Source organism: Mytilus edulis, chromosome 8 (genome assembly GCF_963676685.1).
Source record: "Mytilus edulis chromosome 8, xbMytEdul2.2, whole genome shotgun sequence".
In the NCBI taxonomy this organism is placed as follows: Eukaryota; Metazoa; Mollusca; class Bivalvia; order Mytilida; family Mytilidae; genus Mytilus; species Mytilus edulis.
The window spans coordinates 35,910,422-35,935,569 of NC_092351.1; the positions used below are offsets into that span (position 1 = coordinate 35,910,422).

Sequence of the window (25,148 nt, forward strand, 5' to 3'; positions counted from 1 at the left end):
CTTTATATATACATTTCACGCCTACATACACATATATTTGGCAGGTACATCAGTTCTAACACATATATATTAGACACGGTTCAATGATCAGAGTAGTCATCTGTCCTATGAAGAACATGCTAGTAGACCTCTAAACCTGAGTTTTTCAACTATTTCTCTAAAAAATTAATCAGTGCACAATAGTACATATAAGTTAATTGTCATTATTGATATGTTCGTTATCTTTAAGTAGCTAGTGAAAGTAAATACAATAATGAATTGCAGCATGGATTTTGTTCTCGCTTGATGTTCTAACAGTGGCAAATATTTCATGCATTTTTGCAGACAATATACTACATGTTTACTAACTTTAGACTTATTTATTTAAATGGTTATTGAATAGTTCTGGGTCTCAAAACTGAAATATGCATATAGCATATACTGCAATATTTAAAGTATAGTGATTGGTAAATAGCATTGTTTATGCCTGTATAAAAGTGGTAAATAGCATTCTTTATGCCTGTATAAAAGTGGTAAATAGCATTCTTTATGCCTGTATAAAAGTGGTAAATAGCATTCTTTATGCCTGTATAAAAGTATCTTTTTAAGACATAGGGCACTAGCATAAGTAGAAGTCATAGTTCACAACCCAAAGTGTACATTATGTCTTTCCCTGTGCAGGGGTTCTAAAAATTGTTGAGTTGAGATCAGGGACCTGTATAAAAGTGGTAAATAGCATTCTTTATGCCTGTATAAAAGTATCTTTTTAAGACATAGGGCACTAGCATAAGTAGAAGTCATAGTTCACAACCCAAAGTGTACATTATGTCTTTCCCTGTGCAGGGGTTCTAAAAATTGTTGAGTTGAGATCAGGGACCTGTCTTTTCTAATCAGGGGACTCTTAACTTGACTTTTTATGTTTGGATTACAAAAGTCAAGGACCCACTATTCTTTACATAGATGCTTTAAACAGGACCATGGAATTTCTTATGGAGGACCTTTCACTGAAAATATCAAATGGATTATGCCATTATGATCCACTCTTGGTCCTTTCATTATTTAATGAAAATTTGAACCCCTGCTGAGGCTACTATTTTGGGTAGTGAATGCAATATGAATTATTGGAGACGTCTAATTTAGTTCAAATGTTGTTGAGTAGTTGTTTTATTGACAATTACCCCATATCTTCAGTTGATTATGTTGACTTCCCCACACTGAACCTCAGTCAAACCAGTTAATAATAATTCCTTTGTTGGCTATACTTCCTGTAGCTCATTTTATCATTAAACCGACTTTAATATATTATAGTACTTATAATCAGATATGTGGTAAACAAATTGTTTGTACAATTTTAAATCAACATATTGATCTGTCTTTTTATGGGAAAATAAAGTGGTAAATATTTTTGCAACGTCCCTGACACTACCAGTTTTGTTATAAGTTGTTAATTATACCATACATATACTTGGTCCAATGCTAATGTCCTGTACATGCATGTAAATATATATGAAAGCATTTTACTCATTGATTTGCCACACATTCATTGTGAACTTTTGGCATGTTATATAAAGTTTAAAATAAAAACAAAACATGTAATTTTTTTAAGTTGATAAGTTAGTACTATTTATAGATTGAAAGCAGTAATGTTTATTTAGATGAATAGGTAAATTTTCTTTGTAGATAATTTGTATTAGTAAATGTAGGCAAGGAGACATCTTATGATGAAAATCTGTCTTCTGACATAATCTTAAAACAAAGACATTGATTTAATATCTTCTATGGTTCAGTCTGTTCTATTAAGAATTTATGTAGTAATATTTTGTTTACTGATGTTTGCATTGACTTTTTTACTTTTACAATAGTTCTGTGTCTATCTTTCTTTCACATCATTGTGTATTGTCCCGTTCACAGGTATCTTCTCTCTCTTTGTATTATTCCATTTGGTGCTTCAATGAGATCTTACTACAATGGTTTGGAATAGACATGTCTGAAGTCCAGCCTTAGGTCAAAGGCATGTGTAGCCTGTAAAAGATAAATAGCCACTTAAGCATGTGTAGTTTATAGCTAGCATAGCTTCACATACCATCTATAGGCATGTGATTTTAGCACTTCATAGTGGCATTAGCCATAGGCATGTGTAGTCCAACATAGCCCCATAGCCCATCAGTATGTATAGTTTTATAACATAGCCACATATGATATGCCATTGGCATAAGAATAAGTCCAGCATAGCAGTATAGGAACTAGACATGTGTTGGTACATGCAAATATGAATATGTGGTAGGTTTGTTTTTAAAGCCGTGGTACATTTGTATGAAGTGTTGAACAAAACAGAAGAAATGAAAACAAAAATCTATATTTACATGTTCAATCATGAATCTCCATCAAGTAAAAGATTGAAGGTTAGTTTTTTTTTATTAACTTACATTGAAAGTACAACTAAGCCACATTATATAATGGGCTACAGGACTTAAATATTACAATGTATTCCCCAGCTTGACTCTTGACTGGAGAAAAACAATGAAAGCCCAAACTATCATGGGCAGAGCTCAGAGTTTGATAGCATAGCAATTATTGAAACCTTTGAGTTTCTTGTAGTGAATTGAGGGGGAGGGGTACTTCTCTATGATATGCGATGTTGTTGTTTATTTATAAACCATATGTTCCAATATTTGATCTTTGTTATTGTTTGGTTGCTATTGCATGTATTGTATTAACTTTCTTCAGGTAGTAAAATATAGACTGTAAAGTTGATTGAACTTTATAAAGGTGCATTAATTGTTTATTCCTGTAAAAGGGAGTAGTTTAATTTAAACATACATTTGATTCATAAATTCTATTTAATTTATGACAGGAAATATTAATGTCACCAAATAGAGAAGTGATTATAACATGGATCTTTATTGCAGTTTAGCTATGATATATGGAGGGGAAGACAAAAAATTAAGCATTCTTCACAGTTACATAAGTGCCAGGCAATCAAACGGTTTTGTAATTTAAAATGGCAATAAATGTATACCTTAGCAAAAAATATTGCCCTAAATAATACTACACACCGCCTACTTGATTTGGTAAAATGATTTGTCATGTTAAGACTGTTGTCAGGGCTATAACAAGTTACATTTACACCTGTGGTGTTTCTTTTGTATGTGTCCCAGGTCTATAGAACAATAAATGCGGAAACAGGTAATAAAAAAGCATCAGATTTCCGTGTCCACCCAACCATAAAATGTTTACCTTAGACCGACCAGAAATACCATCTTTTGTTATAACATTCTTTCACCTTAACAATAGAATGTTTGCTTCACTGATGAGTTCCCGTGAAGGAGAATTGTACAGATCTGTACAAATAGGTTAAGACGTGTACTTATATTGTCCCTATACAGATAAAACAAGACCAAAAGTAAAACATAGGTTAAGACGTGTACTTATATTGTCCCTATACAGATAAAACAAGACCAAAAGTAAAACATAGGTTAAGACGTGTACTTATATTGTCCCTATACAGATAAAACAAGACCAAAAGTAAAACAAAGGTTAAGATGGGTACTTTTACAGGGGAAAAAAGAGGAAAGAGGACATTTTGTGAGATCTGACGAGATTTGTCTGTTGTACTTAAACCTCATTTGATGGCCGTTCATTTTAAAGCAGACACATATAGTATCTTGAAGTCTGATGTTGTCTAGTGGCAACCCTTCAGAGAATGTTCAGTTGTCTTGTCAACAGATATAAAACTGGATTGGGGTTTCACATCATACTCAAATTTGCAGCCTGGTGAATTTTTTCTTGCATTGTTTTTATATTTAGATGTGCTTATATTAAGAGGCTATATATATAATTGTCTCTTAAAAGGGTTAGGGTTATATAGAACTTGTATATGGATTGTCTCTTAAGAACAATGTAGAAAATGACTTTTAAATGTTTTCCTGGTAACAAGTGTATCCTGGTTACTGAAGTGTATGTTCTAATGCAGAGATAAAAAATAAAAGTGATGTTCTGAATAATTAAGAAATTGATACAGCTTAGCTATATTGAATTTTTGAAATGATTTAATAATTTGATATATTTTCTAATACTGATGTCCAAAAAACCTTAGGGTTGCTATAAGAAGGGGTAGTTAACCATGTATTAGTAAGGTGTTTAAATAGTAAATACATTTGTACATGTAAATTTTAATAGGACAATTTTAGATTTCTTATTGCATGGTGGTTGTTAAAATATTAAAAGGGTCCTCGATTTTTCATATATTTTTTTTCCGGAAAGATTACTAGAATTTCTAATGCGTTTCAAGGGCTAAAGCTCTTTTAGCACTAAAGTTTTTTTCACACCTGGCTCATGCCCTCTACAAATGACCTTGATTGATTCTTAGACATATCGATAACACTATTATATACTTAGTCTACTGATGCAGATTAAACAGTGCATGGACCTTGAAACAGGTTAATAACCTAACAGGTTGAAACAGACTGCAATGAATTCATTAACATCTCACCTAGATAATATAGGCTCTGTAATTTAGACTTTCACATATATGGTGTAGACCATTTAGTAAAATCGTGAAGTCTTATTTTGGTGTACTTTTATTGTTGGGTTGTTGGTTCCTTCTATTTCACCCGAAGTGTCAATTGTGTTGAAGGGTAATGAAGACCCATTGGTGGCCTTGGGCAGTTTTCTGCCATTTTGGTCAGATTGTTGTCTCTTTGACACATTCCCTGTTTTCATTCTCTATTCTATTTTTCCATTTTCTCCAAGCTCTGTTCATAGTTTATGCTTTTCTTGAATAGTTTGCAAGCTTATTAGAGATTGTGTAATACAAGTACTGATATGGTACCAGTATACTGTAAATTCAGAAATTATTGCATGCATTTATTATTGGGATTTTGTCATTTTTGACTAAAATGTGATTTTAATTTTTCGCGATTTTGAGACATCCTGTTCAATTCATATAAAAGATTTCAAATGCGAGTTTAATTTATTGCAATTGTAACCCTGTTGCATTTTTCGCAATAACAAAAACCTCACAATAATTTCTGAATTTACAGTATACAATTCTTTCCTGATCTTTCAAGTCTGGACACTGGTCTGGACATCTGAATTGACCATGCAGTAGACAGACAATGAATTATGGATAACAAGACATCATTCTTGGTCAGTTCATGTAAGACATGTTTACTCTATTGTTACCTTACATGTTGTAACAGAACATAATTATCTACCTGGCTAACACCTGAACTATCTACCTGATAAATGTGTCTTGTTATTGTTAGTCTCAAGTCCTTGTCATAAATAACATGTGTGTTGACCTGTGACAACTTATTTTTTTTCTTCCTTCCTTAGGGTGTATCCCTTGTCATATATGTATTACTGTAAATTCACAAATTATGGAGTGCATTTTGTATGGCAATTTTTGAAGAAAGGACAAAAATGCGGAAAAAAATATTGCAATTTCATGAAATTCTGCATACACTTTTATGTACATCAGAAATCAGATTGCAAGTAAATGTGATTATCACCCACTATAATATAAACCTCACAATTCTGAATTTACAGTACCCGGTACTTTTAAAAATATTAGGTTCTGTATTTTCTATACCAAATATTAGGTTCTGTATTTTCTATACCAAATATTGAATAGTACTAGTTCATGTAGTTTTACAGTAAAAAAGCATTGTTTCTTTGAAACTCAATTCCAGTTTTCTATTCTATATACCATTCTTCTTTCGATCTCTTTCTGCAAAGTCTGGACATGTTCAAGTGACCATATTGCTATAGCTTATTAAGTATTCAGTCAAAAAGGATTGTTCAATGAATTTTATGAATGAAAAAAATTACAAGTAATGTAACATCTTTGTATAACTGCACCTTCACTAATGTGTTTGTAACATATGCTGAATAAAATGTACTGCAATTAAAAATTTAAACATACATTCAGCAGCTGATTGACCTAAAACAGCAACATTTTGTAGTTTACAGTAGGGTAAAGAGATTTTAATGCAGATTTAAGTTTCGTGAGTCAGAAACTGATATGCCTCCACAATTCATCAATTATTTTTCTTCAGCCATTGTTTAAAACAAACAAGAAGTTTTATATGAACTACCATTCTTAGAACTATAATAGGGTTGATATATTGTTTTTCAAATGTCATGTGGTACATTTCTTTGAAGTTCCAGTGAAAGTTCCATAACACCTTGATCTGTCAAGTTCTACTGGCAGAAAAAAGCTGTCTATAACTCTCTCTCTAATTTCTTCTATAGTAGATGTCTTTAATCTGAAGAAGTCTACCATTGATTGAAGTGTTAATTGTGTGACTCTTATTTTAGAAATAAGAAATAACCATCTAAAATAAATGCAATGTACTTGTATGAAAGAAATGAAGGGTGTTTGAACTCGTGCTTGAAAATAAATGCGAACAAATGTACTCGGGGCAAAAGACGGTCAACCTGTTTCTTGTATACAGTTTATGAATGCTAATAGTATAAGTAGATTAACTACATACAAAACAACATGTTTGTGTTTGTTGGTTTTCTCTTGAAATCTTTCACATTTTGTCCAGCTGGTGGCTTTGATAAATAACTAAAAAGTTTGTGTTTTGCTCATTGTTGAATAGTGCAGTGCCCTATAGTGACTTTCTCATCCTTTAGGTCTCGGATGGATATGTGCCTTTGGTAATCATTTCATACTTCCTTGACCTTATTTATGTATTCTCTATAACCTTGCTAACAATACTAGATGATTCCCTCTAACAGCAGGGTATGTCATATAATATGTATAGACAATAACAGCTTATTGTTATCTGTTGCTAACTATGTTCCACTGCAAGCTTTCTATTTGGGTTGACAGCTTTTAGACTAATAAATTGCCTTTACTATTGAAGTTTAGAAAGTAAGCATATCCAATGCACTTGGAGTAATCCTTATGATGTGCATCTATCAGAATTGATTAGCTGACTTGTAATTTATTTTAAATTGACTTCTCAACGGGAGTTAGAAACTTTAAAACGAAAACAAATATTTTCTTCAGTTGCTACAATAAAAATCAAGGCTATCAGTACTTTGTACTGGGCTATCTACTTAGAGAACGAATATGTATACATAAATTTCTCAAATATGGACTCTATTGTTTTGTCATTTAATAAGTGTTCACCGAGGAAATCCTGAATGGAGGGACACTTCAGTACAGTTGATTTGTTTCTTCCCGTAATGCACTTAACTGCTTGCAAAATCGGACAAGAAAGTCAACATTTAAGCACTCCTAATTTGTCATGTGACAGTTTTGTGAATCATATAAAGAGTGTTCTACAGGTAATCTACGTACAGTGAAATTTTCTTGAATCAAATCTCGTACTGACGTAAGATCAGGGCTATAGTCGTGATAAAAGTTGTTTACAAAGAAAAATGTTTCCGGTTTTTCTATGTATTTGAGCTGAATTATATTAATATGTATGTTATAATGACAGGTTAGGTAATTGTTAGTAATAAAAGTGATATTGCTTCGAGCATTTGTCGTTCATTCTTTTTTAGGTTGAAAAATTAAGCGATAGTCACGTAAGATTGACTTTTGTTATATCTTGTTTATATGACATCTTATGAGGTATATATTGTACTATAAAAACTCCCACACTGAATATAAATATATTCTTTCTAATTATTTTATTATAACTTTTGATTTTTGAAAGTAATAAAAAAAATATGGCCATGTTTCTTTCCTTATTTATGATAGATGTATGTTCATTTGACTTTCAAATTTTGAAAAAAAAATTGAACATTTCCCAAAAATTACCATATTTTAAATTAAAATATTTATGTACTATGATGAGATGTTTCTTAGAACAACATACAGTTAGTAAATGACAATAGAAATTATACCTATTCAAGAGATGACAAACAATTCTTTAGTTTTTATACATATTGTAAAAAATACATATTTTATGATATTATTTAGAGAAAACAATAATTTATGGAATGACAGTTATTAGTTCTACGCAGATGATCATTTGATACAAACTTACAGAAATACATTTATGATTAATATGAATGAAAGCATGACTTGCTATTTTAGTCAATAAGAAAAGTCTACAATATTTTTTTGTTTTTTTGTTTAATGATAAATAAAGCCATATTGAAAAGATACGATCAATATCTCGTCAAACCATCGGTACTTTTGAAATAAACAGGAAGTGTGTTCTGAAGTAAACATCAAACTTTATTCAATTGATTATTAACTTGGTACGATTGATTGTGTATAGTTAATGCGGTACTTTTATAATTCCAGTTATTTAATGAGTACATTCAGTCAATAAAAGTTTACAATTCTTTAAGTAAAATATTCTGCAAACACTGCTATTGTTTATGATCAATTGTTCAAATGCCATTTTAATACAAGGTTTATTGTTTAAATTATTATTGGCTCACAGGTCACAAATATGTAGTATGTTATACAAGTTGATTGTCCTTGTTCATGCGATGATGGGAAGTGAATATCATGATATTGATTTTGTCAGCATCTGAATCTGAATTATCTCCCTTATATTAAGAACTCAATGGATTCAAACAGGAAACTTTATTCGGTAATTTGTCTACTTTTCAGGTTAATTTACATATGATACAAGGGATAATGTCATAAATTCTAAGAAAATCTGTTTCAATTTCCTTTATAATATCCTTGACCCAATTGAAAGCTTCTAGGAGCATGTAGGTGTTTTTGTAGTGTATTCCATTTAGCAATAGCAGGATTATGCATCAGTAAAGGTTACAAGGGTTCAGTCATTACCATTTTTGATTAACAACTCCTAAACAGTAAAGAATTTTAATTAAACTGCCAAAACATGTTTATCTTTTCCCTGGTTTTTCTATTAGTAATTAAAAGAAAATGGTATACCTCTACGGAACAACAACCAAATGATACACAGATGCAGATTCACCAATTTCCAAAAGGGGGTTCAAACCCCCCAGAACACCATGCAATGTTCACATAATTTATTTTAAAAAAAAGAGGGGGGTGTATTAACCATTGATTAACAATATTCATGATCATGATTATAAGTACCCACAAAACTTTTAGAATTTACAGTAATTGATGGAAATGATGTGAAATCAGCTTATATTTTAATGAAGGCACAGCTCTTTTAAGAAGCATTTATCAGTAATTTTGTGTTAAATATTGAGAAAAAATGAGATTTTGAAAAGGGGGAGGGCGCACCAACAAGGCATAAACCCAAAGGCAGATTTAGGTAGAGGTAGGGGATGTGCAGGCTCCCTCTTATGAAGGTACAAATATAGTTAATTCATAGAGTTCTTGCATTTCCCTCTCTCAACCTTCAAACTTTGCCTGGTTTGGCTCCCCTCTTATTTTTCAAAATCCTGTATCAGTATCTGTATCCATATATATATAGCTCCATTAGAGGGGCTAAGCACTCTGTCTCTCCTTAAATCTGTGCCTCTAATAAATCAACAAATCTATGTTACACACCTACATCAATATCAGGCAGTCATAGAAAAAATAAGACTCAAACATTTGGTTCAGAATTGTCTCATTGGCGATCATACCATAATTTTTTCTTTTCTTTTTTATGATATATATATAATTAAAGAAGTCATATCCTTACTCCCTGTTTAAGAATTTAGGGGGGGGGGGATTGTTCAGTGTTATTATGGATTCCAATTTGGACAACGCTTTGTTTTGGTTCTTTTTAAATGTAATTTTGTCAGTAGAAAAATACCAGATATTGCTACTGTACAGGTTCCCCTAGTCCTCCCTTCTAATACAGCCTGACAGTTCTTATATTTTGTGTACACTTGTAAAAAGGATTAAACTACGAGATTTAAAACCTTGATATTAATACATTATTATTTCACCTTTGCACCTTCAAGTTAGGTACATTATAGGTGTGTTAGATTTAATGTGTTTTGTTTATGATCACCTAAGTAATAATTTACTTATGACACACACATAGACTTTAAAAACAAGATATACAATTTTTATCTTATCCTGTTTCCTTATTACCTATCAGTGTGTGAAGTGATTTTTACCTGTATTCACCTGTTCTCACTAAATACACCTATATCCCCCCATTAACAAAAGCCTTTTTCATTATTCAATACTTTTGATATTGAATATAAATTTTCCTAATCTTAATCCCCCTTGAGCTGTTTTTGTCACTTTATCAAGGTAATTCATTTCCTACTTGTATACAAGGTATTCATATCGGCAAACATATTTCCTACACTGTATATGACCTAGAAAAAGAGGTCATGTGACTGTCAGCTATAGTTTACTTCCTATGCATGGTTGTTGTTTGACATAACTGACTTCCTATCTCACAGAGGTATGTGTAAGCAAGACAGATTGTCACTGATTAACAATTATTGACAATTTTACTCAAATTGGAAATTTATTACTTGGAATAATAGACATTAGTAACATATTATAGAAAACACATGTGGATTTTTTTTATATTTAATTGATTTGTTAGTGTGACTAGTGTGTAACACATCATTTGAAGAAGACTACCTATTTTTGTCAATATTTGTGAGGACAAACATCAACTAGTAACATGCAATATTTCACTGGACAAAATATTGCATTTAGTTTTTTGAAATAGTAAATACTGTTTTTTAAAAACAAGGTTTTAAGGAATAAATTAAAAAGTGAAGGAATTGAAATTGCCTCAAAAGTTACAGTTCTTTTAAAATAAAAATGATGGATTACAGAATTGCCGCTAATTATATATCTCCAATGGATTATGAAACCTCTCCGGTGTTAGATTTATCTATGAAAAAGGAGAGACGGGAGTCTGTAATGTCGGAAGATAGTTCTATTGACCAAGGACTTGATTTTGGAGAATCTAAAAAAGACACTAGTAGTGCTAAAACCTACAAAAAGAAACTTCTAACAAGATATTGTAAGTTTTCTTATATTAATCTCTGGTTTTTTTACCTTCCTTTTTTCAGTACTCTTTTTAAATTCAGATTTTGATTTTTCAAAAGCAGCTACATGTATGAACATTGAATTGAAAAATTAAGTAATTTGAATTTATTGTACATTTATGTGGTGGAGAAGACTGAAAAAATGTAGTAATTTTAATAGCGGGTATATATATATTTAAATGATATTGTGAAGAAAAAAATCATATGATTTTTTAATGTTAATTCCCTCAGGCCACATTTTCACAAAATTTGGAAGTATGATTTTCTATTTTAAATTTAATTGTTTCCTAAGAATAATCATCATTTCACAAATTTTGAATGCGGAGATTCATCATTCTTATGATATTGAATTTTATATTCAAATAATTATGCACTTATTTAAACTGACGACTTTTTTTGTGCAGTAATTTGGTGTGACGATAGTAGTCATTTTAATATTTGACGTCACCCAATTCATTCCTGTTGACATTACGCAAGGTTGGGTGGGTTATAATCGGAAATACAATGTATAAGAACCAAAAGGATTTAAATACATATATATTCTAGTAATTTGACAAGCCAGCTATTATCTAAACCTGTCTTGTCAAGTTTTTTTTCTCATGTCATGTTTTTTAGTGTCATGGTTATTTCTAACAATATTATTTCATTTTACTTTTTATGGAAAGAAAAGGTATTCATAACACGATATAATAAGTATATCTGTCGGTAAAAAGATATGTTCAAAATGAAAAGCTTTATCTTTACATTCTTGGAAGTTCAAATGACGACCTTAGAATTTGAATTGTTCCTGTTTAATTTGTCTGATTTCTACTAAAGGAAGTCTTAATTTGTTGGAACAATCAAGGGCGAATTTGATAATGATCAAATTTAAATTTCTTGAGGATTCGTTAACAGGTTGATAATAGCACTTTTCAGTATTTAAATGTCTTTCTTTTCAGTTCTAAAAACTTGAAAATGTTTTACATAAATAGATTTTAGAGCATAATTTGAGATAACAAGATAAATGTATTATGTCGGGAGATCATATCTCCCCCATTTAATAGTTATACAGTAAGTGATGGGATGTTTGTTAATCAGGGACTTAGATTCCTCAATTACTAGGGTTGAACAGTACTTTACCTCAATGTTTACTTGACCACCATCAAAAATGTTAAAAGCAGGCAAATCAACAAGACTAACATCATTATTTATGGTGCAGTGTCAGCATTTAACCAGCAATAACAACATAATAACTAATGTTAGATTTGGGTTAACAATTGTGATTTTATGAATTAAAATAATATTTCAAAAAAGTTCTTTATCATATCTGTAAAGGGAGGGTCTAATTTATTGAGATCATTTATATGTATAAACATTTAAAAAATTGAGAAAGTAGATTTTTATCAAAACTTTTAATAATTTTTTCTGAGTTTTTTTTTTTTAAGCCAGCACAGATGTTCAGTCCTACCTATAGAAATGTTGTTAATAAGTTGAGTAAATGTGACAACCTTTAGATACAGAACACCTGCTCCATGGCCTTTGTAGTGCATTCTATTCGTTCTCATATTTATTCAAATTTCTTGCTTTCTATAAAACTAAACACAGAAAAATTGTCTGAAAGTTTGCAAGATTTTATGAATTTCAATATATTTTTTGGGGGTAATTAAAGTTATCTTTGAATAAAAAAATGACCAGCTCACAAATGCATTAATAATTTGGTTTCCTTAATTTGCCTTTTTTTTACATATAAATTGTTATGAATTCAACCTCTCTCAAATGATTTTACTGCAGAAATAAGGGGAAAAAATGTTAGAAGTAAAGTACTGTGGTGTTGATAGAGGTATTATGATTAATGATTTGTTTTGCTAAAAGCAGATTACATAATTTTGTATACATAAACTACATATTTCACAAATGTAAAGGCCTGATGAACTGACAATTTTCATGGTTTTTAAAAGCCTTTCTGAAATGCATGAAATGAACTGTTTTTGGTTTCCAAATACACATTTAGTTAGTTCTACACTCTTTTTAAATGGGAAATCTTGAAACTCGAGTATACATGTACATGTACATTTATACTCTGTATACTTTGCATTGCTTTATATCTTTTTCTTGTGTGTTAAAGAAGTATAAGGAACTCAATGTACTCCAGGGACTTTCAGTCATAAATCTTTACTTAGTACTGGAGTATGTAGAAAAGTTTTATGAACAGAAGCCATGGTATTTATATATATATATATATCTTCGCAGGTGAGCAACATTGAAAATCTTGTTCTAATTAGATTAGGTCAAACTACATAAGCTTTATTCCATCTATGTCAAGCGAGTTGGTTATTAAGTCATTCAATGTCATGTATTTTGCCTCAGTTGTATTTTTTTTTGTCTTAGTGAATTAGGCCTGTGTTGAGATGTATTTCAATTGATGATTTATTATCTGCCCTTGATTTGAATTGGACATTTACATTCTAAAGTAATAGAAATTCTGGCTTATTATATTTATATACAAATATATATGAATGAGAAACAGTCATCAGAGGTTAAAAATAATTATTAAAACTGAGCAGTTTTTGTAGTATTTAAACAAATTTTAAAAAGTGAACAAATTCAGGGGATTTAGTAAATTTTCAAGTGGATTTATTAGCATAATTCTTACATAAAATGTATATATTCATGTGGAGCATGTTGAATTCATCACACATATGTTGTTGTACCTACACAACTATTGACAAACATGTACCGTATGTAATTACCATTAATTCCAAGTTTACATATGTATGTTGGAAAAAGCCCAAGGACAACCTTACTAGTATATCTAGGTCGGTGATCTTGACAATTTTGTCGCTGGTGACGACTTTGTTAATATTATATAGTCGTGGGGGCATTCTCCATTGTACAACTTAGTCCCTCCAGGGTCCACTCAAACACAGAAATATTCATTGTGAATGATCAAAATTAACAAAGTTGTCATTTTTTGTCTTGTTTCCGTAGTCACGCCCGGGGGACTACAATGTCTTGGTTTCTGCTTTACATTCATAGATACAGGTCAAAGGAAGATTACATGCTTGATAAATGTTAAAAAGTCTTTACTTTCCTCTGGAGGATAAAAATATTTGTAGTCAAGATTTGTCTAGGTCAGCAGTTTTCTGTGATATTAATGGAAAAGAGATTTACCGACTATCAGTTCTTTTATAACTAACTATATTCCTCTTTTGTATGATCAAACTATTGTTAGCCAGTCATTATTCAATAGCTTTCAGTTTTAATTTCTTTGTCAGGAAGCCAAAATTGCTTCATTTACAGTTCATTTTCTCTTCCAATTCCTAAGAGATTAAAACAGTTACATAACTCGTAAGTAGTTTTGTACTGAAATATGTAGTCTTAAGAACATAAACTTTTAGAAAATAGGGCCATGAAATTATTCATTTGCTTCTAAGAATAACTTCTTGATACTTGATACATTAAAGAGTACACAATTATTGTGGACATACAGACTTGTTTGACAATCAAGTATAAGCTTTTCATGGTGTATGTATGTTTATATAGGTCTGTTTGATTTTTTGGTATTTGGGGGTCTCACACTCATTGATCCTTAAATCTATTCTTTTCATTTCTATACATATATATATATATATATATATAATATGAATCGGTATAATTTGCATTAGTTCACAAGATGTAGGTCTACAAAAGTAAGAATAATTGAATCAACCAAATATTAAATTTACCTTTGGGAAACATCTGTTTAAAGTCTATATTGAAAATCAAATGAACATTAAACAAGCAAAGTAAAAGGACAAAGTTACTTTTTGATACATTTAGCTCTTTTAATGTAAGAGAATTAAATCCCTTTATTTGTTGTGGTGTGATACGTTGTAGGTTAGTGCATATATGCTAGATTTTGGATTTGGGGTAAAAAGGGGGAGGGGAGTATTTTGATAGCACTAATTAACACCATTGATTGGGTTAGTTAAGTGACAGTTTTGTGGTTGTTTTACATGTTCTTTTATCAGTAAAGTGACTTCACGATACCAAATTTTGGCAGTAATTGTTATGTTTCTTATACTCTCCTGTGAGGCTGTGAAAAATAGCCTGTAACAAGAGGAAAAAGCTTTTCTTATTGCATTCAACAAGAGACAAATTAGAGGTCTTTATAGACTCTCAATAAAATGACAGTGCTTAAAGGTGATAGCTGCATCATGAGAAAAGATATGCATGAACTTGCACAGCATGCATTAGCGATAAATATATAAATAAAACAGATCCAATATTATGATCTAACGAGAAGTGTGTTTTAATTGTCATTTTACAAGTTGCCTAACTGATTTCACATGTAGATTAGTAGCAAGAATGGTTATGAAAAATCGTCATAAATATATACTTTTTTACAACATTCAAACCATGCTTAATACTTGTGTACTAGTTAGTTTTTATGAAAACTTTGTTTTTCTTGTCCACTTTTTCATTGATTTGTTTAATGGCAAAATTGACCAATAATACTTTTTACCCCTAGGGTTATGTGAAGTTATGTGCTTTTATACATTTTTGTACATGCATGTAGTTCCTGATACAAGTACAGAAAAGTCATGCAATGGTCAATTCTGACTATATATTGCATGGGTATGTGAAATAATTGACCAGATAATAAGTTAATCATCTAAAAATGTGCATCTCGTTACTTTGCTCATTACAGGGAGATCCAAACACCAATAGCCATTGATTTGTGACCATGATCACTAAATCTGTTATGTGTTTGTTTTAATACACACCTACACCATAATAACAAGCATTGTTTTGAGAGGGACAGGTAATCAATCACATGTGTCCAGAACTGACCAGACCTAATTTAGTGACATTGACTGTCTTCCTTTGTTGTAACTATATTTTTGCACTGATTTCAAGACATTAATGTTATATAATGCAACTTTCTTGGAGATTTGTAATTCAAAAATAGGCTGTATGCAAAATATTTTAATGCATTAAAAAATATGTTAGGTATTTCCTAACTTGAATACACGTAAGCATTGAATGGTATGTCATGTTTGTGCAGGCTGTTATATATTATGCCTAAAGATATGTTTATGAAGACTGTAACCTTCAACTAACATGACTAAAATGGGGGATAAAACTACTGTTTCTTTCTTAAATGCTCATTTTGCAAACTTTAAAATCTTGAATCAATGATTATTACTAATAATTTCAAATGTAAAACAAAAGAGTCTTTGATAACTCCAGAAATACAAGTGTGGCAGTTAATTATATTTGACCTTTTGTTAGTGACCAGTTAGATGTATAAGAGTGATAGGAATCGTTTACTTTAATTATGCTAAATTGTAGTTCCTCATTACAATGTTATGACGCTGCTGGTGTAATATCCTCTATGATTTACACCAAGTATTTTACATTGTGCATTGATCAACATAATTTATTTGCTGCTACTATTATGTTGGCTGCTATTTCTCTGCAGCTTATAATAAAGTAGTAAGTTGACAACAGCCTTGTAAAATTTGTTTGATAAAAAAACAAAAACAGAATCTTTATCTATGCACTTGCAGCCATGCAATAAATACAACTATATTGTAACTGATCTTTATCAATATTTTTTTTTTTATAAACAAAAGATAAATGTTTAAGTATATATGAAGATGACTATAATTCATTTGTATTTTAATGTTGATTGTTCTGCATACTGATAATATTCAGCCCTCATGTTGGGATTGATGTATTATGTATACCATATATAGATGAAATATTGATTTGAAATGAATTATTAAAATGTAAAAACTATTGTTTATAAAAAATTAAACTTATGAATAACAAGCTTTATATTTAAGTTTCTAGATAAATACTTGTTTTCATAACTTAAGCCGTCACCACATATTTAGATGAGAAATTATTTCCGATGTGCTGAGTACATTTTTACTCATACTTGGATTAAAAATTGTTAAACTATTTTTACGTAGAGGGATTTAGAGGAGAGATGTATTTTTAATGTAATATTTTCATAAGTATTTAAACATGTTAAAACAACATTGAAAAAATGTTTAAAAATATGCATGATACGCTGTTAATGTTAAGTAATTTTCCAAGAAAAGTGTATAGTTTGGAGTGTTTTGTTCTTATGTCCTCTTTTACCCTATGAGTAACCTCGCAAGCAATCAAAAACAATTAGGAAACCAGAAATGAATCACGAACAGTTTAAGGAAATATATTTCTTCCTTTATAAGTCATAAGTTTAAAGGATCCTTGTTGTCTTACTTTGTCACAAGATAATCATTTAGGTATTATGAACGATCCTATTAATAAACTGAAAAATGACCAACTGCGGAAGTTTGTCATTAAGAATTTATGTTCACATGTTGTAAATTGTTAGAAAAGTGAATATGAGAATGTATAATTTTCCATGATTTCATGCTCAACAGTTGTTTACAAGGATAGACAGTCAGGTTGTTGACCTACGAGGAAAAGGCGAACAATTATGTTAAAGAAAAGTGAAATTGCATGATTTATAACAAACATGTTTTTATGAGATTTTAATATCAAAGTACATCTGATTCTATTTTTCACAATCTTACTGAAATTAATGTTATTTCTGCAGCTAGATTTTTATTTTAAGATCACGATAACGCATTGTTTCAAATTTTCCTTTGAAGTATGTCGGAGACTTGCCAAGAACCTTTATAAAAGTAGCTATTGTATAAGTAATATTTCCTGATTTGATAATGAGAACAAAGGATTTAAATACACCATAGGTGAATGGTTCACTGTTATGAAAGAATGAACTTTAACTATGGTAAATTAGAGTCTACCGATCATTATAATATTATATCTAATGACCTTCCTTAAAGTTTGGGAAATTATTCAGATATTTAAATTTTTAGTCAACTTAAATCTTGAGCTGTTTTCTATTTATAACTCTTGAAACAAGATACTACTAATTGTTATGGGCACATTATTTGTGAATTCTTAATATACCCCTGTAAAAGAAAAGATAATTCTAGCAACCAAAGCAGCAGTCCCTCAATAAAAACATGATAACATGACAAGTTTTATTGCACAGACAAATTAATGCTTGCACATTTGACCTAATACAAGTTTTATACAAATCTAGGTCACTGTGTATGCTTTTTTTATTTTCAGTTAGATTTATAAGACCTTCAAGAAAAGGTGAGACCTTTTTGAATCCTCAGAATGGACCTATAATGGAAAATTTTGCTTGTATATCATCTGAATTTTTTATTTTTTCTTGTTTTAGTGGATGCTTGTGAACAACAAACAAAGATCAAGGAAGAACCAAGAGAGAGACTATATTATCACAATGGACACCATGTGGCTGCTGAAGCCTTACTGTGTATGGACTCACCTCACGAGGATAACAAAACCTTTCTTCAAGATATTCTCAGACAGAATCAAAAATCAAGTAAGACCTCAATCAAAGCATGTTGAGATTATCTCTTATAGGCATTGTTTCAGTTTACACTAGTATGACCTCTATCAAAGCCTGTACAGATTGTCTTTTATAGGTATAGTTTCAGTTTTACGCTAGTTAGCCCTCTATCAAAGCCTGTAGAGATTGTCTCTTATAGGTATAGTTTCAGTTTTACGCTAGTTGGCCCTCTATCAAAGCCTGTAGAGATTGTCTCTTATAGGTATAGTTTCAGTTTTACACTAGTTAGCCCTCAATCAAAGCCTGTAGAGATTGTCTCTTATAGATATTGTTTCAGTTTACACAATGTAAAAAATTGGAGAGCTTTAGTGAAGTGCGAGTTTCAATAGAAAATAGCTTCACGCTGAAGATATTAACGATAATTGTGGATGTTAATGATAAGTTTTCAGCATTAAAACAAATAAAATCAATGTAGCATATTAATATTATGGCATTTAAGATTTATTTTCAAACTCCTAGCTTTAAATCTTATTTAAATGAGATCAGATATCAAAGGTCAATAAGGGGAAAAAGAAAATCAACCAGGAACATTGTTTTGGCAAATTCACAGATCTAAGAAATCTGCCTGAAAATAATAAATGTTTCAGTTTCTATATTTGCTTTCAGAAGATATAAGTCCTTGAGGATCTTTAAATGTTTTTTAATATTTCCTCCGGGGTTTAAATTTCTCAAATTATTATGTATAAATTTTTGCACTGGTGCCAAGGATCCATAGGTGATTACATGAATGTGCTATTCTTATTCATGTTCCGTTTCTTATGTGCGATAAGAATACATAATGGAAGTTTTGATCTTGTTTCTTTTGAATCGGAAGAACAGAGGAAGATTACCTTACATATGTTAAGATTTAAAAAGCCGGTTTTATTTAATCCTTAATTTATACCAGTGGCTTGTCAAGATAATACGTTTGACGCATGACTTCATTTCAATAGCTGTATTACAATAAGGAAATGAATAGATACAAAACATTTTTCCTTGCTTGTAATAAATGATCTTTTTAATGGTTTATAGTTTTGGGGTGAAATATTTCTGCCTGTGCAACAGTGCACATTCATTGTTGGTACTAAGAAAATTGTGTTTTGAGGAAGTTGTCAATGTCTGTTTTTAATGAATAGATTTGGATATCTGAATGAAAATTGATTATGATACGGTCTAAAAAAACAACCTTTTACATAATAAAAAAGGGGGAGGGTTATAGAATACTACGACAATATCAAGTCTATATCATATAAATACATAATTCAAGCAGTATATAAAAAAAAAAAAAAAACGTAAATCAGAAAAAGATATAAATGGAATATTTCAAAACCATCAGATTTTTCTAAATTTTTATACTTATAACAGACAAGAATGACAAACAGAACATTCTTGAAAGCATATACTCAAAATTTTTTCTTTTCTTTTTCCAGCTTCCCTACCTCCTAGCCCTTCAGACAGTGGAGTGTCTTCAGACATCGACAGTAACTGTGACGATAAATCACGGATCCCCCCAGGTAAGCATATGTTTACTATAAATGTGAGTCAGCTCAGAAGGAGTGAAGAGTAAATACTAATTCATCATTAGATACATCTGTTACAACTACATGTATAACAAGGTTGTAGGGATGGGAACAGATTGGCTACAGTGAAAACAAAAAGAGCTTAACTCAATTTTCAATATTAAGTCCAAGATATTTGAAAAATATTTTTTAAACACATATTTCCTTTTAACGAACAGTCACTGTACTTAAGTACACACACCTTTGCGAAACTTTTTATCGCAGTCTATATATGTAATTTGTATTAAAATCTTTTGCCAGTATAAAATTACGATATTGAAATTTGGGAAGGAGGATACAATTGAAATACAAGATTAAGTGTAGGTTGGATGTTATAACATATATGTAAATAAAAAAAAGTCAAATATAGTGATTTTGGCAAACAATCAAAGAAATAAGAAGCCACAAACAAAAATGGCTGTATATTACAACAGACCAGAGGAAATACAATACATTCTTTTCTGTTTGTTAAACATTACTGGGTTTATTTATAAAATCTTTAAATTTTTGTGGGTAACTTTAAATTATAAAGGTTACAAATACAAGTATTCATTGTATATTTTGCAAGTACATTTATTGAACCTAGAAAGTAGATTTTTGTAGAAAGAATTGATGTAAAAAGAATATGATTATTTAAAGCGTTAGTAAATCTTTTTACTTGGTACAAAAATTAAATCAAAATTTGATTTTAATTTTCTCAAAAGCAGGATCAATTCTCTTATGAATAATGCATAGAGTCACTGCCTAGAAATGAGTCTTATTAAATTATATACACAGAATCATTAACTTCCAGCGATGTAATAGATTGTCTGAAGTATCCTATTTGAAGTGCAGTTAGTTGGAACAAATCTTGATTGCAGCCGCACTGACATAGATCAGCTAGAACGAATAGGTCATGTATTTATACAACTGATCCCATTAATGGGATAAAGCGCTTCCGGGGAAAGTTGTCCTATTTTCCATCAATAGTACAATGTTAGGAACATAGTTAAAAACCGAATTATTCTGCAATTAACTTACTTTCGGGTTCGAATTAAATGCTTATTACGGATGAAATGAAAATCACTATGCCAATATGTGTTATTTGTTTTTCTTTGACAGTGTATTTACAGAGACAAACATCATCACCAGGTCCTTACGTTCCCCCTTTTTGTCAGATGCCAGCTGGACAACTTCGACCTCCTCCTGCTCACCAACCTTTACCTGCACATTTTAATACTGCCACACACATAGCAATGAGACCAGGTAATTTGCATAAATTTATGAACCAGGTTATTTGCATACAATGCATCAATATTTTAATAAAATTACAAGCAATCAAGAGTTTTGAAGATCTCAAATACTATAAATTGTTTTCCCACAATGCATCTTGATGAAAACAAGTTGCATGGATACCTTATATATCCGAAACACAAATAACACTATGTATGGTAGTTATTGCAAGAATTTTGTTTTAATTTTGTATTTGAAATATATGAATACAGAGTGCAAATGTTTGCATGTATAAAATGCTATGACATTACAATATGTTGTTATGAGTGGGATAGGACCTTTATCGGGACTGCGGGATTGGGTGTTTTTAAGCTCAGGATTTCGAGATTAACTCTTTCGGGATCCGGGAATTCTTTTTTTCAAATTTGGGGACCTCAGGATTTCGTGTTTTTAAGCCCGGGATTTTGTGATCAGGACCCCTCCTATCCCACCTCTATTATACTTTACTGTGAAAATTAGCACATCTGTCAACGGCTTTTAACACATATGAATACAACCTGCTAGCGACTATAAATAGTACAAAAAAATCTGTACGATGTTAATAGACCCTCTCCTCATTTAACGTGTGAATGGCCCTAAAATATAGCGTGAGTTGCCTAAAATAAACTGTGAATAGCTTTTTATAGAAGTGTAACACCTCTATATAAAAGTGGGATATTTTCTTTAATAAAAATCTTATTATAGAGAGAATGGAACTAAAGACAGAATTTCTATGTAAAAGTGTTAACTTAAATAAACACCTCTTTTTAACCTTATGAATACTAGTCTGTGTGTAAATTACTTTTCACACATTGAAGGTCATAAAATGTTTTAAATGTTGCATTCAAAGAGCCTTGAGATATTTGTTTAGGTTTTGACCATTCATGTCCTATATTTCGACATTGACTCACTGACCTTCACCTAAATGAGATGTTAAAAGTGGAGACCAATTAGGCTCTGTCAATTCACAGAAAATGAAAAATTTTAATGATGAAGTAAATATTATTAAGTTTGAAATATATTGGATTAGATGAATGGTGACAATGAGTGTGACATTGTAAATGTTGGCATTATAGAGATATTTACTCTTTTTTTTTAGCCAATGCAATTTCAAGATTTATTCTAATTAGGTAAAATTTTGTATTTTACCATGTCATTTTAGTGCTGCCTACATTAAAAAGGAAATAGTTTAATTTTTAACTATACTGTAATATTTCATTGAAATACAAAGACTCAAATTTTAATTTTGCAAATGGGAGATATTTTTGTCATCAGATTGTATGTTCCCCTTTGATAAATCAAACTTGTGTGTACTCTTTGTGCTAATTTCAGAAGTCAACCAATATAACTTAAACATCCCATGCCGGTATGTAATAGAGCTTGAAATGTTATATATTTGAATTTTATTTTAAGTGACGAACAAACTTGAATGTTAACTTATTGTTATATATAAACTGGATAATGTCCAAATTGTTAAATGAGATTTTTCAAATGCTAAGTTTTACTGATAAGCTGACGTTTATGGAAGTAAGGCAAAATTTAAATGTTGTAAATCCTATTTAAATATTTGAATTGGTTTCGGGTAAATATCGATGTTGATGGATATATTTCCTGGCTAAAACCTTTTCCTGTTGGGGTGTTTTATCTTTTACCTATGTTTAATGTTCACTTGTAAACTAGGTCAGATAAATCTTGTTACAGTGAGGACCCCTAAGGGTATATGATTTACAAAAAAAATAGGCTGGACTATTTCTGAGATAAAGATATTTTCAGTTAAACAAGTTGAACTATAATGACTTTCTTTAATACAAATCGTCTTTTTATATTTTCCTGATTGATTTTTTTTTTGAAGATGATACCACTGAAAGGTTTAGAAAATTAGTCAGGACAATTTAGCTGAGAAAAGAAACTAAAACCAAGAGGGAAGAACAAGCTAGATAAAGTTTCTTAAAGGAAATTTTCTTAGAAAACATTTAACAATTCCTCATGGATTGAGTTACAAACTAGGAAATTTCTAAGATTTTTCTCTCGGTTTCAAATTCATATCAAACAATAATATGATAAAAGAATTTCTAGACGTGGATATAAATTTGATACGTATGACATGTTTCATATTCCCTGTCTTTAATCATGCTAAGTTCTTGAAACAGGAAATGTCTAGCAAGGTCATCTGTATAGGAAATAAACCTTTTATAAACTAGAAAAACAGGTTGTTCATACTAGAGACAAGGTTTTAAGTCTTGTCAACGGGAAATCACATGTTTTAGATTAAATAATTGAATCACGATGGTTTCCGGTAATATTAAGACAGTTCTGTACTTTACATGTAGACGAATTGTCCCAGGGTTTCGGAAGACACTTGCAAAAGGTCGAAGTTTACCATTTTTTTCTTTAGATAGACATCTATCAGTTCGCTTAATTAAGGAAATAATTAAATTTATGTAATAATCTTACATTCTGAACTAAAGTACTAACTAAAAACTTGTATTTTTTTAAGTATTCAAATAGTTTGTATACATTTAATTAAATAAGGAGTGAGAAAAATACAAACACATGACACAATCCAGTAATAAACTTAGTTAGGATTAATCCTAGTCTTGGCTGGTTTTATTTCTCTCAGTATGACAATAGGTGTTTAACATGTATATTGATTGATACATATAAACTTATACTTAAGATGGAAGGCCAGCTGTAACTGTCCTACATTTTACTAATCAATTCAATAAATTGACCTACTTGTAGATTTGTACTGTAAATTTTTCATGTTTCATGTAAATATTCAATACATTAATGTCCTTTTATGGGTGTAGATTAACTAGCATTAATCCTTAGAGAAACATCTTCTTTTCTAATTGTCATTTGCACCAACAGAAAATAAAGAATCGACAGATTTTGTCATGATGTAAAGAATTTTCTTGTAAATGAATGATAATTGACTTATTAAAAATTTAGCAGTCCCAGTTTCAGACATCTTATTGTTGTGACTGGTTAACCTATTATTTCCAAGAACAATGTATTAGATCAAAACAAAATGGGCAGTCCTTGCTCTTTTGTAACCTCTTGGCATGAAAAAAGGTAAAATTGTTGACTGATTTACTGTTAGATTTAAATATATCCAGTGGCAATTAGAGAAACGGATGGTTCAAATATATGGATCTGAAACTAAGGATAATTATCACGATGACAAAAACAGGAAGTTGGGCTCTAACCGATCGCAGACGATATTGATTTTCTCTAAGATAAGTTTACTGTATAATACAGTAGGCACAGGAAATCAGAAGATGTGGCTAAACATAGAGAAAGTCTGTAGGCGGCTTTTTAAGTACAAAGTCTATAATTTCTTACAGCCTTAATTGTTCAGGTTTTCCCTTTAATTGTATAGTAACTATAAACCTCCTGCTTTCTTCATGCTGAGAGAAATTCTCCATCATTTCTTGAACAAGTTAATATTTTTTTTCAGAAATGTCCTATTCAGAATTATACATAATAGCCATTATTGTTGCACAAAAAGGTTTAAGATATATTACAATGTCTTAAATTAATTACATTTATCTTTGCAGAAGAATCAAGATACACAAACAGTCTGTTACCCTCCCCATTACCACACATGGGTATGGAGAGTTGGGAAACCAGTTATCACTCATCCTGTCACTCACCATCAACCAACACGCCTCCGATGTCACCCATTAGAAGTAAGGATAAAAAAGGTACTTTATTCACACCCTTTGGCAGGGTGTCAAGGCAGTTCAGTCCTGTTAATTCAAACAATACAACCATCTTATTATTCAACAAAAAACTGTTGGATATTTGGTCAGACAAACTGCACTGATTAATTAGACTCAATAAACAAATTTCTAGACATTCGTATGAAAGAAATTGTAAATACCAGCTTAAGGTTATATTTGTCTCACACCTAAATGTGTATAAAAAAAGTAGGTTTATGTACTATATATAATATATCGTTTTCAATAAGCATTTACAGTTTATTGGAATGTATTAGGAAAATTAGCACGTTTTCCACAGTGTTTAAC

At 30.7% G+C, this 25,148-nt stretch overlaps 1 protein-coding gene across 18 annotated transcripts in view; it reads left to right on the forward strand.

The window, feature by feature from the left end:
* Positions 1-25,148, forward strand: part of LOC139486769 (ETS-related transcription factor Elf-2-like) — a 110,358-nt gene that overhangs the window by 76,272 nt on the left and 8,938 nt on the right. For 10 of the 18 annotated variants that reach the window (XM_071271715.1, XM_071271716.1, XM_071271719.1 and 7 more), the window contains 4 exons: positions 18,137-18,301; positions 19,738-19,821; positions 20,968-21,111; positions 24,678-24,824. In XM_071271715.1, coding sequence (XP_071127816.1) covers positions 18,137-18,301; positions 19,738-19,821; positions 20,968-21,111; positions 24,678-24,824 — 540 coding nt within the window. Of the gene's footprint in view, positions 1-10,090; positions 10,881-18,136; positions 18,302-19,737; positions 19,822-20,967; positions 21,112-24,677; positions 24,825-25,148 lie in introns of those variants that run through there. The other 8 variants (XM_071271723.1, XM_071271709.1, XM_071271721.1 and 5 more) reach the window with 3 other exon arrangements.